Source organism: Dipodomys ordii, unplaced genomic scaffold (assembly GCF_000151885.1).
Source record: "Dipodomys ordii isolate 6190 unplaced genomic scaffold, Dord_2.0 Scaffold3, whole genome shotgun sequence".
NCBI classification, from domain to species: domain Eukaryota; kingdom Metazoa; phylum Chordata; class Mammalia; order Rodentia; family Heteromyidae; genus Dipodomys; species Dipodomys ordii.
In genome coordinates, this window is record NW_012267219.1 from 12,241,741 (window position 1) to 12,259,730 (window position 17,990).

General features: G+C 39.7%; 1 protein-coding gene across 3 annotated transcripts in view; it reads left to right on the plus strand.

Annotated features, from left to right (window-relative positions):
* Window positions 1–17,990, plus strand: part of Lgr5 (leucine-rich repeat containing G protein-coupled receptor 5) — a 121,305-nt gene that overhangs the window by 48,660 nt on the left and 54,655 nt on the right. For all 3 annotated transcript variants that reach the window (XM_013019432.1, XM_013019441.1, XM_013019451.1), the window contains exon 2: window positions 5,221–5,292. In XM_013019432.1, the coding sequence (XP_012874886.1) occupies window positions 5,221–5,292 (72 nt within the window). The remainder of the gene's footprint in view (window positions 1–5,220; window positions 5,293–17,990) is intronic.

The window sequence follows — 17,990 nt, forward strand, 5'->3', positions numbered from 1 at the left end:
ACACACACACACACACACACACACACACAAAATTCCATTTAGAGAAGGATCAAAAACAAGTCTGGTGGACCTGCCTAGCAAGCAATAAAGCCCTGAGTTTAAACCCCATTACTGAGAACACACACACACACACATACACACACACACACACACACACACAACGAAAACAAGGAAATCTAATATAAAATCTTCAGTCACGAACCTGGTTGCTGTTGGTGGGAAGTAGTGAGTGGAAGGGAACAAGAAGGAGTCTGAAAGAAGCTCTACATTTGTTCTAGTTTAAGCATCATGTTCATACTGAAAAGGCCTCAGGCTGGACATAGCATTTGTATATGTTAAAGGCTATATTGTTTTGGAGTTTGAAACAATAACGTAAGAAAATATACAGAAATTTCTTTACTGTTACTCATACATCATAAAATGCTGCTCAAGTTTATACCTTTCTTTTGTAACTCACAAGAAAACTTTTCTCTAGAAATTTATTTGAATAGTGATCAATTAAAAAGTGCTGGAATCATTCCAGCCTGGATTCAGTTAACAAAGGCATCTGACAGAGAGCGATGCTACTGAATCTCTCCAGACAAATTCAAAATCATAGTACACAGAAGAGATGAGAATTGCTCTGAGCTACAAAAGGGGACAATATTCGTCTTTGGCTACAGCCGAATAGAGTCCCAGCATTTAATGTTTCTTAATTTGTTTTAATAGTAACACCATGAGAAAGGGCCTCTTGTTCACTGATTCCTGTTCCACACCTTAAATGTGTACGGCTGGATTATCTGATGGTTGGCTAAGGTACTTATTACAGTCGTCCTCTCAAAACACATCCATAAAAATTATTTTTAAAAGTAATGTCACAAAAGAGAGGAAGAAAAGGAAGAGAAGGAATAGAGGAGGACAAAAGAGCATGAAGAAGAGAAATGTAGCAATACATCTTTGTGCTTAGGCCTGGGGACTAGAAAGAACCTTTCAATCAATGAGAATCTTTAAGGAATCTCTAAGGAAAAACAATAGGATCAATAGAAAGTGGAACCTCTTTGTGCACAAGGAATCATTGTGGAAGGTGGGCACAAAGAGATTTTTCTCCCTATGAATTTGTTTGGGGACTTTTCTAGTTCTCCCAGAAGCATGATTTTTTTTAATGACTTGGGCAAGATCATCTCTGCACAGAAGAGGGCTCAATTCGATATGAGTAAATCCTGTATTGCAAGACTCCACTAAGAATTGAACTTCTCTGATGGGAAAAAGTGGCCACTAACCATGAGGAATGAAAGTATGTCATGGGAGACAGATACACACACACATGCCCACACCATTTCTATGTGATGGTATTAAGTGTGTGGGTGATGCGAAAAAAGGGTGAGCAAATCATCTACACTAACATTAGGGTTTGGAAAGGGCACCTGGGGTGAGATGACAGCTGGCCTAAATCTTCAAAGATGAATATGAATCAGGTTGGTAAAGAGGTAGTATGCCCCATGATGGAGCTTGTATGCAATGTAAGAAATGTAGGCCTCATTCAGAAGGCTGGAGAGCCATTAGTTTTTCTTTGTTTTTTTTTTTGTTTGTTTGTTTGTTTTTGTCGGTCCTGGGGCTTGAACTCTGGGCCTGGACGCTATCCCTCAGCTCTTCAGCTCAAGGCGAGAACACTAACACTTGAGCTACAGCACCACTTCTGGTTTTCTGCTGGTTTATTGGAGATAGGAGTCACCTCGGTCTTTCCTGCCCGGGCTAGCTTTGAACCGCGATCCTCAGATCTCAGCGTCCTGAGTAGCTAGGATTATAGGCGTGAGCCACCAGCGCCCGACTAGCCATTAGGTTTTAAGTAGAGTGGTGATTTGGCTAATTCTGTGTTGTCATCTTTTTTAATATCTCTCCAGCTGTCATTGGGAGGGAGTGAGGCTAGAGAGACAAGACTGGTATCGGTAAGCCACACAGTTTTTTGGGGGGATGTCATTTTGAATTATTGGTTTGGAGATAATGAGGACCGGCATAACCAAGTAGTAAGGAGAAAAGAGATAGGTTAGGTAGATGAAAGAAACGAAGATGAGTTTGAAGAAACAATCATTTTTATGGAGTATCTTAGTTCCAATTGCCATAACAATTTAGCATAATCTAGGTGGCTTCAACAAGAAATATTTATTTCTCTCAGATCTAGAGGCTTCAGAGTCCAAGATCAAGGTGCAAGAACAGACAGGATCTAATGAGTCTGTTTCCTCAGTTTTCAGGTGGTCCTTATTGTATTATTACATGCAAGCAACAGAGATCTCCCATGTCTAGTTGTTCTATATTTTTTTTAATGTGGAACTTTGGAGGTTATATATTTGTTTATGAGATTTTTGTCTTTTTTTTTTTGGTGGGTGATGGGTCTTGAACTCAGGACCTGGGCACTATCCCTGAGCTTTTTCGCTCAAGGCTAGCATTCTAACACTTGGAGCTACAGTGCCACTTCTGGTTTTTTAGTGGTTAATTGGAGATAAAAGTCTCACAGACTTTCCTGCTGTGGCTAGCTTTGAACCTTAATCCTCAGAACTCAGCCTCCTGAGAACCTAGGATTATAGGCATGAGCCACCAGCACCTGGCTTGTTTGTCTTTCAAAAGACAAATCTTTTAAAAGATTACAAGTATGTTCCACCTTTCCTGACTTCTTTGACTGTTCTTACAAGGATACTATGCCATCACTGAGTGTTGCACCTTCCTACTCTAATTACATCCCAAATTCCACATCTCCGAACACTACTCTTTGGGGATTAGGAATTTAAAAATCTGAATTTGAGAGAAACACAAACATTTAATTCATGGCATGGAATAATGAGCTGTAGCAAACGAAAGGGTACAGGACCCCTGGGAAAGGCTGAGTGAGGAGGCAGGTTTGGGTAGAGTAAGCAAGAAACAAAGGAGAATTCAAATGTTGGCTGATTTCATCTTCAGTGCTTTGAAGTGATTTCCATGAAGTAAGGTGGGAGGGTCCCCTGGGCACGATGGAAGTGGTTGTTAATTATGGGGTTCAGGGCAACTAGTAAAGGTTGGCAACAGTTCCCATAGGAGTATATTGAGCAATTACAAATAATAGGATTGTGCAATAGTGTCAGGAAAACTACAAAGGCCATGAATTTATAGTCACTAATCTGTAGATTTGTGATTTTTTTTCCTTTCCTAGTAGCACCCAGTATCCTGGCTTCACACAGTCATAGAGAGAACAATTTATGGTGTTTTTCCAAAGCTGGAATTTTGCCAAAGGACTGAAATGGAAGATGAGATCTCAGAAGTCCAGAGTGTTGGGGAAACAGTGATCTCGGTGACCAGTGCAACACTGAGCAAAACTATGAGGCGGGGATGAGGCTTTGATAGTGCAAGTATCAAAGTCTGGCCGCTGAAATAGAGAGCAGCTACGATGGAAAGATAGGAGTTTGAGTCACACACACAAGGGTCTTGTTGAACCAGACCTTCTGTGGTGTGGAGCAGGTCATGGTGAAGTTTCCATTTGAGAATGGAAAGGATAATGTGTTCTAGAGAAAGAGAATTGCACGCACAAAGACAGGATGCAAAGGGAATTAGCAAGAAGATCCATAGAGCCAGAAGACATGTTCCATCGAGGAAAATGGCATGAGATCACAATGGAAATAGACACACGGAGCCCAGTTCTGAAGAGCTGTAGGTGCTTGGCAGCACTTCGTCAGAGGCTATGAGCCAAACTCTCTAACACTGAACATGCTGAACATGCCAGTGACATCTTACAAACAGAGTGAGCGGTCCTTCAGTTCTTAGCATCACAGATAAAGTTGTTTGGTAAAGAAACCAAACTATTAGCACAGAGATCAACTGGATAAAAACAGTTGGTGTGTCCACTTCAACAACAGGAGAAATTCAGCTTGAAGAGAAGCTCTTGTTCATTCAATAAATATGTGCTGTTTGAATGAATAATACGTAAGTGAATAAAAGTGATGGAAGAAAAATAAATAAATAAAACTCTCCAGGTGCCCATGGCCCGTGCCTAATAATCCTAGCTACTCAGGAGGCTGAGATCTAAGAGTTGCAATTCAAAGCCAGCCCACACCGGAAAAGTCCATGAGACTTTTACCAACAATTAACCACCAAAGAGCCAGAAGTAGAAGTGTGCCGCAAATAGCGCAAATAGTAGAGCTCAAGCCTTGAGCACAAAAAGCTAAAGGACAATGCCCAGGCCCTGAGTTTAAGCTCCAGTACCAGCACAAGCAAGACAAAAACAAACAAACAACCCCCCGCCCCCCCCACCCCTTCCTAGCCTCCCCCCCCCCCCCCCCCCCTCCCCCCCCCCCCCCCCCCCCCCCCCCCCCCCCCCCCCGCACCGCAGTCTGAAATTCAGTTCTGAATCTTTAGGTTGGAGCAACAAGTCATTTCTTCCAAGAACCTGAACCTATAGCTGACTGAGTGAAGCCAGAGTTGGTCTTGGTGGATATCTGCTCAGTTTTCATTCTTTTGCCTTCTGAGATACAAATAGCCAACACTAGGGATGCTGTTCGGATCTGTGAGAGACAGTAAAGAAATAGAGAAATCAAAACAGAATAAAATCAAATTACACGGAGTTTCACTTAAAACAAAAATTGATTGAGTTCTGCCCAAAGTGGCTTGTTGTTTCCTGTGCCAGGAACTACTGTGTAGGCCCAGCAGGAAGGGTGCTTCGAAGGCAGATCGCCTTACACCCTCGTTTTATGGTTCATTTCACTTATTTAATGCAATCTGAGAACCTGCAAAAGGAGCATGTTAGAGGGAGGGAATAGGTTTTTTTGTCTGGTTTTGTGTTGTTTTGTTTTAAGTCTCTTTGAATCAAAACATTTGTTTTACAAGGTGCTTAAAAAAATCCCAGAGAAACTAGACTTCTTGAGTTGCACGGTGTAGACGTGTCTCTGTCACACAATGGAAGGCAAGACACAAAGTTGAGTTATGTCTGCTTCCTTTGCTGTCCCCTACACATCATCCTAAACCTGAAGAATTACAGCCATGCCTGTGAATGGTTTAAATCATTCTGACTGCCATGAGAGTTCCTCTTAGGGTCTCTGCTTCGGTAGAGGGTGCATGGGGTTGGCAGGGGAGGAAGGGGTGATGGGAATCGTGATTCATATGTCAAGCAGAGGAATGAATGCACTTTGCTGTGTGACTTGGAAATGTGTGAATTGAACAGCTGGATCTCCTTGTGGTGGCATGCGCCCCTCCTCACATGCTCTCTGTCTTCCCCTCCAGAGACCTCAGTATGAACAACATCACTCAGCTGCTCCTGAATCCCCTGCATAGCCTCCGCTTCCTTGAGGAGTTGTGAGTATTCATCCCTGAAGTTTTGATGTGTCCGGTCAACGCTGGACACGTTCTTCTGTTTGTCTCCCATACATGCTATGGGAACAAGATAAAACAAGACAGGAAAGCTGTCAGCACCAACAACTTTGGCACATGAGGAAACACTTAGTTGGAAAAGGCCCCAGGAGGAGGGGGGCTGGGGAGGGGTGGAGGGATTGCTTATGATTCTGGAAATGAACTTATAAAAGAGTTTATCATGAGACTACAACTGTCTAAGGTGAGACTGAGCCAAACAAATTAAAATTTTAAAACAAAGGCTATTTAAAAAAAAACTGGAGCACACTTTGGAAATAGTTTAGCAGCAGGATATTAAATGTTTGAATACTAGTTCATGTTTATTAAAATAGCAAGTAAAACTATAATCAAAACCAAAACCTGATGTTTGGCTCAACTTGTGACTTCAGAGAATTGAGTTCACATAGCACCGAAACTTCTTATTCTTATCATTTTTTTTTTTTGTCGGTCATGGGGCTTGAACTCTGGGCTTGGGCACTGTCCCTCAGCTCTTCAGCTCAAGGCGAGCGCTCTACCACTTGAGCTACAGCACCACTTCTGGTTTTCTGGTGGTTTATTGGAGATAGGAGTCTCACGGTCTTTCCTGCCCGGACTGGCTTTGAACCGCGATCCTCAGATCTCAGCCTCCTGAGTAGCTAGGATTACAGGCATGAGCCACCAGCACCCGGCTAATCATTTTTTAAATTTACTATCTCTCTGCTTGTAAGTTGAGTTTCCTTCCCAACTTTAACAGAAAGACATGAGGATCTATAATTGGGCTTTCCTAAATTTTCTATTAAAAAAATAAAAATGAAAAAGGAAGAAGCTCAGATTGGTTAATGATATGCAGAGGAAGCTTGATTAAGTCTGGGAATCACTTTCAAGAAGATGAAAAATAACTGTTTAAACACAAACTCTGTACTGAAGAATTCATTTGATCCTCTTAACCCTGTAGAGTGAAGAAAGTGATGTACAATTGTACCACTGCAGTCTTTGGGAAGGACATTTGGCACCAACAGTTGAGTAAATCCTCCAACTGTTGATTAAAGGAATTGTTTAGGCAATGACCTCTTTTGAAAATAGTTACTTTGTAAATCTGAAAGACAGGCTCCAATCTGAGGAGCATTTAACTTGCGGATGCACCACAGAAACTATCATGGCAAATGGAACATTCCATTATAACAAGATTGAGCAGTTCTTCAACAGAATAATATTGTAAAATATTAGTCTCTGTCACTCTGTCTCTGTCTCTCTGTCTCTGTGTCTTTCCATACTAGTAATTGAAACTCAGGGTTTTCCACTTGCTAAACAAGTGCTCATCCACTTGAATTACACTCTCATGTCCCTTGTATGCTTTTTTCAATTTTATTTTTCAGGTAAGGGCTCAAGTATTACCCATTCAGCTTCAGACTACAATCCTTCTATCTCAGCCTTCTGACTAGCTGCAATTGCAAGTGTTTAGCACCATGCCTGGCTTGTTTTTGAGAAAGAATATCATAACTTTTGCAAGAGCTGGCCATGGACTGTGGTTTTTCCTGTCTCCAACTCCTGAGTAACTGAATAGTGTATTTCTTTTTGTAGACATTACATTTTTAATGATGTTTTTATTGCCAGGTACTGGTTGCACAGATCTATAGTTCCAGCTACTCAGGAGGCTGAGATCTGAAGGTCATAGTTCAAAGCCAGCCAGAGTAGACAAATCTGAGAGATTCTTATCTCCAATTAACCAGCAAAAGGCCAGAACTAGAGTCATGGCTCAAGTGGTAGAGCACTTAGCAATCAGCAAAAAAGCCAAGTGAAAACACAAGGCCCTGCATTCAAGCCCAGTACTAGCACAAAATAAATGAACGTTAGTATTTTTACTACTGAAATGTTTGAAAATGACAAATTTGTTTTCAATTGTGTAGGGAGGGGTCTTCGAGCACCAAATCAACATATTCTGGGCTTTTATCACTTAAGGAATGAATATTCACTCTAGGTTCTCTTTTTCTGTCTTCTCTTTTCTCTCAGGTCATTTCCATGGCTAGGACTTAACCTTCATAACACTGAGTCTAGGTCGGTCTTAATCATGGCTGATATATAAGAAATAATAAATTTTTGATAAGTAAACTAATGAGAAGGTAAGCTATGTGAAATGAGCTTGCTTGCATTATTTGCATTAGTTAATATTTTTATGGTTATTCTAAGTCAATATCAAACTTCAGAATATTTTCTTAATTCCTTCCTCTATACAGTAAATATGTAAAAATGTCCTTATTTACCCTATAGTTCAAAGGGATACATCTCCTATCCTTTTCCTTTAATCTCCTTCTAATATTCCATGGCAAAATACTGCCCTCTCCCCCAACACAAAACTGAATTAGACCACAGACCATATCAATAAGTACTTCACTGCCACGAGGATGTGGTTTAATAGAATTTCTTTCTCTGTGACCCAACTCATTCAAAATTACTTGTTTTTCTTCATGAAGCAAGTATTCTTATGCTTTGCTTTAAAGCCAGTCTGTCAAAAGGTTTAAAAAAAATATACCAAAAAAGAAAAAGGTACAAATTAAGAAGGATTAAGATTAGGATGATCGAAGTTTCAGACCAGCCTGGGCAACAAAACTCATGAGACTATACCAACACACAAAAAAGGCTAGATATGGTTATACACACCAGTCATCCCTGCTACTACAGTGTCAATAAATAGATGGTTCAAAGCCAACTTAGACAAAAAAAAAACAAGGTTCTATGTAGAAAATGATCAGAGCAAAAAGTCTAGTTGTCTCACGTAGCAGAATACTTGCATAGCAAACACAAAGCCCTGAGTTCAAATCCTAGTACTAAAAAAATTTTAAAAAGATGCAGGCAAGAGAATGAGGAGGAAGAACTATTGGATGAAAACACTATTTATTATCATCCTTTATGTCTCTAGAAATCCATCAAATATCTGCACTTTAGAACCACAGAATTTCAGAATTAGAGAGGGACCGTTTAAAAAGTATTCTGTTTCTGCCTGGTTTGGAATTGCTTCAGCTGAGCTGGCTAACTTGCCAAATTTAAAATTCAAGATTGCTTTCCCAAATATAATTCTGTGTTGTATGTCAGTGATGTTTTGAAGATGCATCATTCATTTAATGGCAAAGGGGAAAGAATTCATCCCAAGCTTTGAAAAATTATAAACTCTATTTAGTTTGTTTGTTTCCAAAGCTAAATTTTGGATGCAGAATTGTTATTAAAAATACACTCCTAGCTGGGCGCTGGTGGCTCACGCCTGTAATCCTATCTACTCAGGAGGCTGAGATCTGAGGATCACGGTTCAAAGCCAGCCAGGGCAGGAGAGACCGTGAGACTCCTATCTCCAATAAACCATCAGAAAACCGGAAGTGGCACTATAGCTCAAGTGGTAGAGAGCTCGCCTTGAGCTGAAGAGCTGAGGGACAGCGCCCAGGTCCAGAGTTCAAGCCCCACGACCGACCAAAAAAAAAAAAAAATACACTCCTAGCTGCGCACTGGTGGCTCACACTTGTAATCCTCTACTCAGGAAACTGACATCTGAAGATATTCAAAGCCAGCCTGTGCAGGAAAGTCTATGAGATTCTTATCTTCAATTAACCACCAAAAAACCAGAAGTGGGGCTGTGGCTTAAAATGGTAGAGCACTAGCCTTGAGCAGAAGATCTTGGGGGCAGAACCCAGGCCCTGGGTTCAAGCCCCATGACACACACACACACACACACACACACACACACACACACACACACCTGATCCAGCACCTCAGGCTCACATCTATAATCCCAGCTACTCCGAAGAGTGAAACCTGGAATAAGTCCAAGTCACAGTTAAGATTCACAATTACTTTCAGAGGCCTCCCTGGCAAGTAAGAGAAGCAGAAAGTATGGAGTTGCACGTGATTCACCTGTTATTTCCTCTTTTCCTGAAGTACCTAGTACAGGACTTGGTACAGTCAGATTGCTTTAAATGCTGAGTAAATTGGGTTGGGTAATGTCAGGCATATATCTATGCTTTCGTGCCTGTGTGAAGTATCAGTGTGAAGTAATGAAAAAGACAAAGTAAGAAAGAAGGGCCAAAAAAGATAGTGTCGCTATGGGGAAGAAATCAGATATTCAGACTATGAACCCACTAACATCATATGTTGCCAATGAGAATCTTGAGGTATACAATTTCAACACTTTGCTTTAAACCTTTGTTAATATTTCTACTTATAAAAATATATACTTAAGCAGCATACTTTCTCTAATATTTATTTGAACTACAAATGATCATGCACACAGCCAAAGATAGATGTCTAGGGTAGGTGTGTGTGTGTGTGTGTGTGTGTGTCTGTGTGCACGTGCAAATTCATGCACGTGCAGTATGTGAGATGACAAGGCACTATTTGAAAATGTGAAATCTTTCATTCAACTTACTCAGCTCATCATTATGATTTATCTCTTAGCACATTAAATAAGAGACTGCAACTGATACTATTGGTTAGAATATTAATTTAAAAAAAACCAATAAATACATCTTTAAAAATCACTATTAATGGGCTGGGAAGGTGGCTCAGTGGTAGAGCGCTTGCCTTGCATGCATGAGGCCCTGGGTTCGATTTCCCAGCACCACATGAACAGAAAAGGCCAGAAGAGGTGCTGTGGCTCAAGTGGTAGAGCGCTAGCCTTGAGCTGAAGAGCTGAGGGACAGTGCCCAGGCCCAGCGTTCAGGCCCACAACCACACCCCCCAAAAAAATCACTATTAATGAAGCCAAGTTACTATGCTTCCCCCTGGCTTTAATACCCAGTGTATTACTTCCCTAGTTTGCTTCCCTCAACTATATTATAAATTGTGGACGACATGATTCACCCCTCATCTATCACTAAAGCTTAACTGAGGTTCCATAGTTCAAAATCTGATGAGAATCCATAAAGCCCTAGAGATATTTATGAAGTTAATGTTTAAAAAAAGGAAAACATGTAACTCTGGATGACCATTTGGAACAAATATTTAAGAAGAGTAAAAGCCATCACAGTAAATGATCTCCTTCTCTCCCTCTTAAATCTAGAATATTTACTCTCTTTGCACATGTTTTGGTATTTGGGTCTTGTTTGTTACTTGTTATTTACTTTTTTATGACTCTGCAAGATGGCCAAAGTGTGTGTAGAACAATCTTTCTGCTGACCAAGTGCCTATAGACCCATCTTTCTGCTGGGGATGATGTGCTAGCACAAGGAGAATGAGTGAGATACTTACAAAATAAAGAAAAATAGATCTGAATTTATGGCGAGTTGCATTATGGAAAGAAGAGGGCATATGCAGGCTCCAGGATTTCCTATCCTGGCTTTGCCATTTGCTGGTTGATCATCCAGGTCTTGGAAGACAATGAAAGAGCCATTTGGTCATTCTGGATGCTTCAGAAATCAAATGACATAATGTTGCAAGAACTTTGGTAGACTACAATTTGCAGCTTGAGTTGTTTTAATAAAACAAAAACACCTTAAAGAAGATTCTCACCTCTTTATCTCCTATTTCATGAGCCAATTTTTGCAAAAATAAAAATTGTCTACAGCTCTGAACTTTACTGAATGTAGGTGATTGAGGACAGTAATTTTAACAACTTAAGCAACCATTTGCAATTGTCTCTGACTTTACTTCCCTCTACTTTATTGATTTCATCCCTCTAAGGACTTCATGTTCTTTGTGAATAAATAAAAGATCCTACGCTGGGCCTTTCTAAGTGTGGTTCGGACTTTCAGAACTAAGAGCAGATGTTGATGGCATGGAGAAGTTACAGTAAACTGAAATTGCTATTCTGATTAAATCAAAGGTGGAATGAGTCATTTCCACTTTTAAAACGCTGTGAAATGTATTCATTTCTGAGGGGCATTTTGGAAATCTTTCCAGATTTCACTGCTATTGGAATCAAATACTTGATTTAGAAAAGAAACCCAAGAAGCTCTAGGAAATCTGTTTTCAAGTTACCATTGTTTCCTGGAACTATTTGCTCATATTATGGTTGGCCTTGAAGAATCTCTAGAACAGATAGTACATACCTATTGTTATAGACAATATTTGTAACAAGAGGGATCACCAAACTTCCTCAAAGCCCGATCCTTGCCATGTTACTGAAAATGCCCAGAGCTCTCTTCCTGTCTTTTCAGGTTTTACTTTTTTTCCCCTAAAGACTCAGTGAAATGGCAATGGGGAAACTGGAAAACTATAATGTACATACTGATTTGTGCTCATAATGTGAAAACATGTTCATGCCACAAATAGTCTTCATGTCCCTTGGCTTTGGTCACCGTAAACTAGTCTCTCGCTTTCATAATTAATTATAAATGCTATCTCTTAGAAACTCGTTATTTCATGCCAGTGATTTTGGTTCTCTTTCAAATGATGAGCTATACAACTAGTTATAGACATTTAGCTATCTGACGTTGTAAGTGTGAATCTATTGACAAGGCAGTATTTTGAAATGGTCCTACCTCTCTGCCTCCCTTTCTTTTCTCTTTAGTATCCCTTTTACCACTTGATCTTGTTTGTTTCACAGTGCTGTAGTATTTAGAAACATAGTATTAGAAATAGCTCCCTGAGTAGCTAGGATTATAGGTGGGAGCCACTAATTGCTACTTTTAAAGTTAGCTAGCTTTAGCTAACTTTATTTTGGGGCAATATCTTTCTAAATGAGAATATTTTACCCTTTAGAAGGGAATAAAACTTTGCATAAATTTCACATTTACAGGATAGTTTAACTATAATGGTTTAGGTGAATTTCTTCTTCGTATTATCTCTAAGTAGTTGTACAAAGAGGTTTCAATTCATCAAGTCAGTTTATGAATCTTGATAATGTCACCCTTTATATCATTTTCCCCATCCCTTCCAACCCCATTCATAGCCTTAATTTATATTCAGGTGAATTATAGCCTAGAAGAGTAAAGAGAAATTCAGAACTAGTAACAGAACTACTGAAATCAGTTTTAGAAATCAAAGAAGAAAAACTGTACCCAAACTGGAAATGTGTCATCCAGGTCTCCAGTATGTAAATTTAAAAGAGGGAGAGGAACTATTCCAGTCTATGACAGCCCTCATCAAATTACTTTGTAGAGGGTTAGAATGCAAAGCAGTAATTTCTAAGAACCAGCATGCATTTTTCAAGCAGTATGAAATGTCTTGCTTTTAAAGCACAGAATTACCAGATTTGAATTTATTCTGCTCTGCTTGTTTAAGTAGCTCTGCTATGGCAAGACTAGACTGTTAAATGAATGTGGGAATGTGACAGCTTTCCACTTTTTTGGGGGGGTTAGGGTCTGATCGTGGGGCCGGAACTCTGGGCCTGGGCGCTGTCCCTCAGCTCTTCAGCTCAACGCTAGCACTCTATCACTTGAGCCACAGCGCCACTTCCAGCTTTTTTTCATTTTGCTTATGTGGTGCTGGGGAATTGAACCCAGGGCCTCATGCATGCAAGGCAAGCGCTCTACCACTGAGCCACCTTCCCAGCCCCCTCCACTTTTTGTAAAACCTTTCTGAGCTTCTTATGAAAAATGTGGGCAATAGTAACCCTGACCTCCTTCCCTGACTTAAAATATGAGAAAAAGCTTTCTTAAAGATTAGTAGTGATATACTATAAGAAAGGAATCTTATAAGACACAAGAAGAAAAGGGAAAAGAGAGAATAAGAAGAGAATGCTGTTATCTCATGCCTGTAATATTCTCTAGTCAGGAGGCTGAGATCTGAGGATCAAAGTTCAAACCTAACCCAGACAGAAAAGAGAAATATATAAATTGTCTACTGTAATTTCATAATTTTTTTCTCATTTTGTGGAAATTAACTCTAAACAGTTAAAACTAAACAATGCTGGTAAATGTGAGACATAGGTGGAGCAAAATTTTGGGGAATAAAAAGTTATTATATAAAAAGTTATATGGCTTTTTAAATTAAATATTACCTTCCTGAAGAAATGGAGATAAAGAGACAGTCCCAGAAAACAATAATTTTAGAAACATTTTTTTTAAACTTCAGCCAAATACTTATGTGGGTCTCTATGATTGGAATCATTACCAGTAAGATTTGAGTACTGTGTACATAAATAGGGAGAACCACACTCAAATCTTTTTCCCTATAAAATCTTTTCTCCTGTAGTTTATATGTACTTAGGTTTTAAATTTACTAAAAGCACCTCACAAAGCAAAGAAATAAAAGAGAAATTACTTTCTTAAATTATTACATTTATCACCACCAAACCAGCTCAGAAAATAACTAAGAAAACCTGATAAATTTCCTTGCCTTGAGACATTGTCCTGAGCACACAGCCCATTCGTTCATTTCTGAATGTAGACTCATGGATTCTGAGAGTCCCCACCCAGAAAAGAAAAACAATACATGCAAAGCTAGTTGAGGAAAGAGTCCGTATGTATCTACTCTGACAAATAATGAAAAAGGTTTATTTTTCCCCTTTCCTTTTCAAACTCAGTATCTCAAAAGTTATCAAAATAATGAGTTGAAAGCTGTATTCCGAAATCTTCCTTGTCACTGCTGAATCACACCTGGGAAGGAAAGAGCGACATTTGACTGAAATAATAGATACTAATCAGATTAGTCTGACCTGTGGTGGTCAAACAGACCTGAGTCCACCTTAATTCAATCAACAATTTTGTTTCACACACAACTCATTTACTTCAGTATTGCATGTAGTCGTACTTTGGATAGCTAATCAAACACATGTGAGTTGTAAACATATAAAATGACACTTTTCGTTTGTACTGCATATATTCTACCCTCACCCTAGTGACGTATTAGTTTATGTTTTTCTTCTATACCAACTTCCACTTCTCACCACCCTCCATCTCTGATGCACCGTCCTCCTATCTCTTATCTGAATAGTCATTTCATGTGCTTCCTTTCTTGTCTTCCATAGATTATTCTGCCTGTTAGCAAAGTCGCATCAGTAAGACCCTATTAAACACAGATCCAGTCACATCACTCCTCAGTTCAAAGTCCTTCCTCGAGTTTCAGACACCTGTATGGCTTGAGCCAGCCCTCTGTCCTCTTCCTTGCTCATTCTACTCTGGCCACTCTGGCCCCCAGCAACTTATAGAGCCTACCAGGCATGCTCCACCTTCAGGGATTTGCTTTCAATCCTCTCTTCAACAATCCAGAGAGCTCAGACCTCTGTTGAAATACCCCCAGGTTTCCTTATACATCCTCTCTAAATTAACCACCCCCTTACAACTATTACCCTTTGCCTTAATTTGTTATTTTCTTCAGAGCATTTTTCGTGTTTCATTTATCTTCTTATTGAATGACCATTTCCCCACATTTGAATCAAACCCTATGAGGGGAGAAGGCTGTGTAAGCCAAGTATTCACTGCTGTGCCACTGTCAGAGAAGCAATCTCAGCACAAAGCAGTCCTCAATAAGATCTTGTTGGATATGAGAGGATAGTATGAAAGAACAATAAAAGTGTATTTCTTCCCAGCGACCATTAGAACAGCAGAAGGCAAGGCTGTGCTAGTTCAGGTGTGCCCACTTCAAGCTAGCAGTAGAAAGATGAAAGGGAAAGAAAGCAAAGACAGTGAATACAGAAGATTGAAACAGCTTTGTAAACATGATTTCTTAATGCCAGCATCCAGGCAGGTGTGATACAGCCTTGCCAGCTAAATAATCCTTCAATCATCAACCTGTTTGCAGAAGATAACACCTGTGTTATCAGCCCAGACTGATTCAGTTATACAACCAAAACAGACTTCAGGACTGCTGGACTGTTGGGCTCCACAAAGCTATCCAGGGGCCCAGCATATATCCATCTTCTTTTATTGTTCTTCTTTCACCGTCCCCGGAATGGTCTCTTTTACGGAATCGTTGATGCTCTCATCATTGATACAAGACAGTGGAAGCAGAGGAATTTGGGGATAAAAAACTTCCTTTTAAGGAATGATGCAAAATCTTGATCTAGCCCTTAGATTACCATGTACCCATGTTTAAGTTCACAAAAGACTAGAAAATGAGACCTTCTCTGGGTGGCCATGTTCTCTGCTGAAATGCTGTATAGGGACATCTATTCTAGAACAAGGGATACTGGGTACATTGAGAGAGCTGGCAGTCTCTGCTTCATGGGTGATTTATTTGAATGCTCCAGGGACAACCCGTTTTGTTTGACACTGTGTAAGGCTCTAGAGTAGATAACTGAGACACCTTCAAGTCACTGTGACATAGCATAGACACACAGTAAAACATTAGACAGACTATGAGACCCATAATGCAACTTTTGCTGGATTATCTGGTTCAAAGTGGAAATATCAGGAGTCTCAGAAATGAAGTTGCTTTGAGACAGGGAAGGGAATAGAAGAAGAGCATTTCCTGAAGCAAAGGAATAGACAAGAGAAAGTCGACAGCAAGACGTAGGACCTGGTTTAGCTCCAGCATAAAGGAAGATGTGGGAGAAGAGGCTGAGGACTTTTCATCTGGCCTGGGAATTAACAGCAGATTTTGTGATAGGATCAGAGTTGGATGCACAAAGACCATCAGTGAATACGGAGTGAGTAGGAGTAGCACAGACTGAATGTAGGGGGACCAGATGGATGGTCAGAGGGTTTCTTTTCTTTTACTTTTAATTATTTATTATCAACAAGTGGCTGGAGTTACAATTTAACATGTCCATTTATGTGCACAGTGCATCTTGAGCAGCATCAACTCTTCCAGTATTTTCCCTCCTTCCTCTTATCCCTTCCTCCACCATCAGGTCAAGTTTCCCACTTCCTTATATACATTGAATACTATGATTGTATTTGTGTACTGTTTCCTTTACCATCATCTTCCCTCATTCCATGATCCCCCTCCCACCCACCTCCCACCCCCCACTTCCAAAACATGTTTTGACTTCTTGATATTCATTGCATTAAACCATCTGCTACCTGGGCACCAGTGGCTCATGTCTGTGATCCTAGCTACTCAGGAGGCTGAGATCTGAGGATCACAGTTCAAAGCCAGCCCAAGCAGGAAAGTTCCCATGACACTCTTATCTCCAATTAACCACCAGAAAACCAGAAGTGGTGCTGTGGCTCAAGTGGTAGAGTGTTAGCCTTGAGCTAAAGATTTCAGGGACAGCGCCCAGGCCCAGAGTTCAAGTCCCATGACTGACCAAAAAAACAAAAAACAAAAAACTCTAGTTGTTATTCAAAGTTATTTACACTACAAAGTTAGTTATTCAAAGGATTTACACCAAACACAAAGGAGTTTCACTTATGCTTTAGTCAACTTGATTGCATGGGACATTGTAGAGAGGTGTGTGTGTGTGTGTGTGTGTGTGTGTGTGTGTGTGTGTGTGTGTGTGTGTGTGTGTGTGTGTGTGTACTTAAGCTCAGGGCCTGGCTGTCTCTTAGCTTTTTTTTTTTTTTTGCTAGCACTCTAGTCTAGCATTCTGTCACTTGAGCCACAGCTGCACTCAGAGTTTTTTTTAATAAGACAGTTTTAGAGTAAAAAAAAAAAATCAAAACCTCTAAAATCACTTGGGTCAAATACCAAACTGAGTTACATATTATTGATACATGTTTATCATTTATGTCTGGCATGGTTAGGGTGGTGACTCAAACTTTTCTATGTACAGGAAGAAAAGAAGTTTCTTCCCCTCAGCACATTTTCACAAGTATTCGGAAACAATGGTCATATAAAGCAACAATGAGGCCAAGGCATTCTCTTTTTGTACTCTTTTTCTTCTTAATTCTAGACTAAGCTCCTAGATTTATTTATTCTTTAAGAAAACATTTCTTGTAAGAGGAAGGCAGAAGGTTGGGCTGCATTTGAGGGATATTTTCCTTCTTTGGTTTTGATAAAAATACTAAATATGAATTAAATATTTATATCTCTCCCTCACCCCAAGGAAGAAAATATTTCTTTAAGCAACATTTGGAAAGATGAAGGAATACAGAATAAGGGCTAATTCTTCAGTTACATCTGTTACTAAAAGGCACAAATAAATAACCACAAGACAATATAAGACCTGGAAGGATCAAAAAAGTTACTGTATCTTAATCCTTCATGCAGTCAGTAAGAAAATGAAACATAACAATATTTACAAACTTGAGAGCACAAAGCAAGGGGATACTGCAGATGCACCACCAGCAGAGACTCTTGGAGGCATCCAAGTCTGTGAGGCATTGAGTTTTGTCTAAAAAAGCAGGATGATGTAAATTATGATATGTTATTTTAATTTAGTTTAGTTTGGATTGATCAAATAATGCTTTTAAATATAAATGTCATTCAGAAGTTCTATTCATAGCATAACTTCAGTATTTCTTTACATATTCACTTATAAGCTGTTTTCAGTAGTAGGGACTAGCAATGAGACATATTTAAAGTTGTATGAATAGTTTATTCCAGTCAAATCAGTGGACCTCAGTGAGTAAATTATCTCTCCTTTGGAGAGAATTTAAGCCTGGAACTGGTGGCTCACACCTGTAATCTTAGCAGTTCAAAGTCAACTCAGTCAAGAAAGTCTGTGAAGCTCTTATCTCAAAGTAATCATCAAAAACTCAGAAGTGGAACTGTGGTAGAGCACCAGCCTTGAGAAATAAAGCTTAAGTAACAGTGCCCAGGCTCTGAGTTTAAGCTCCATTCCTAGCATACACACACAAAGTAGACATTTAAGGCCATTAGGCCTTTTAGGAAAAGCACTGGTCAAATGGATCAAC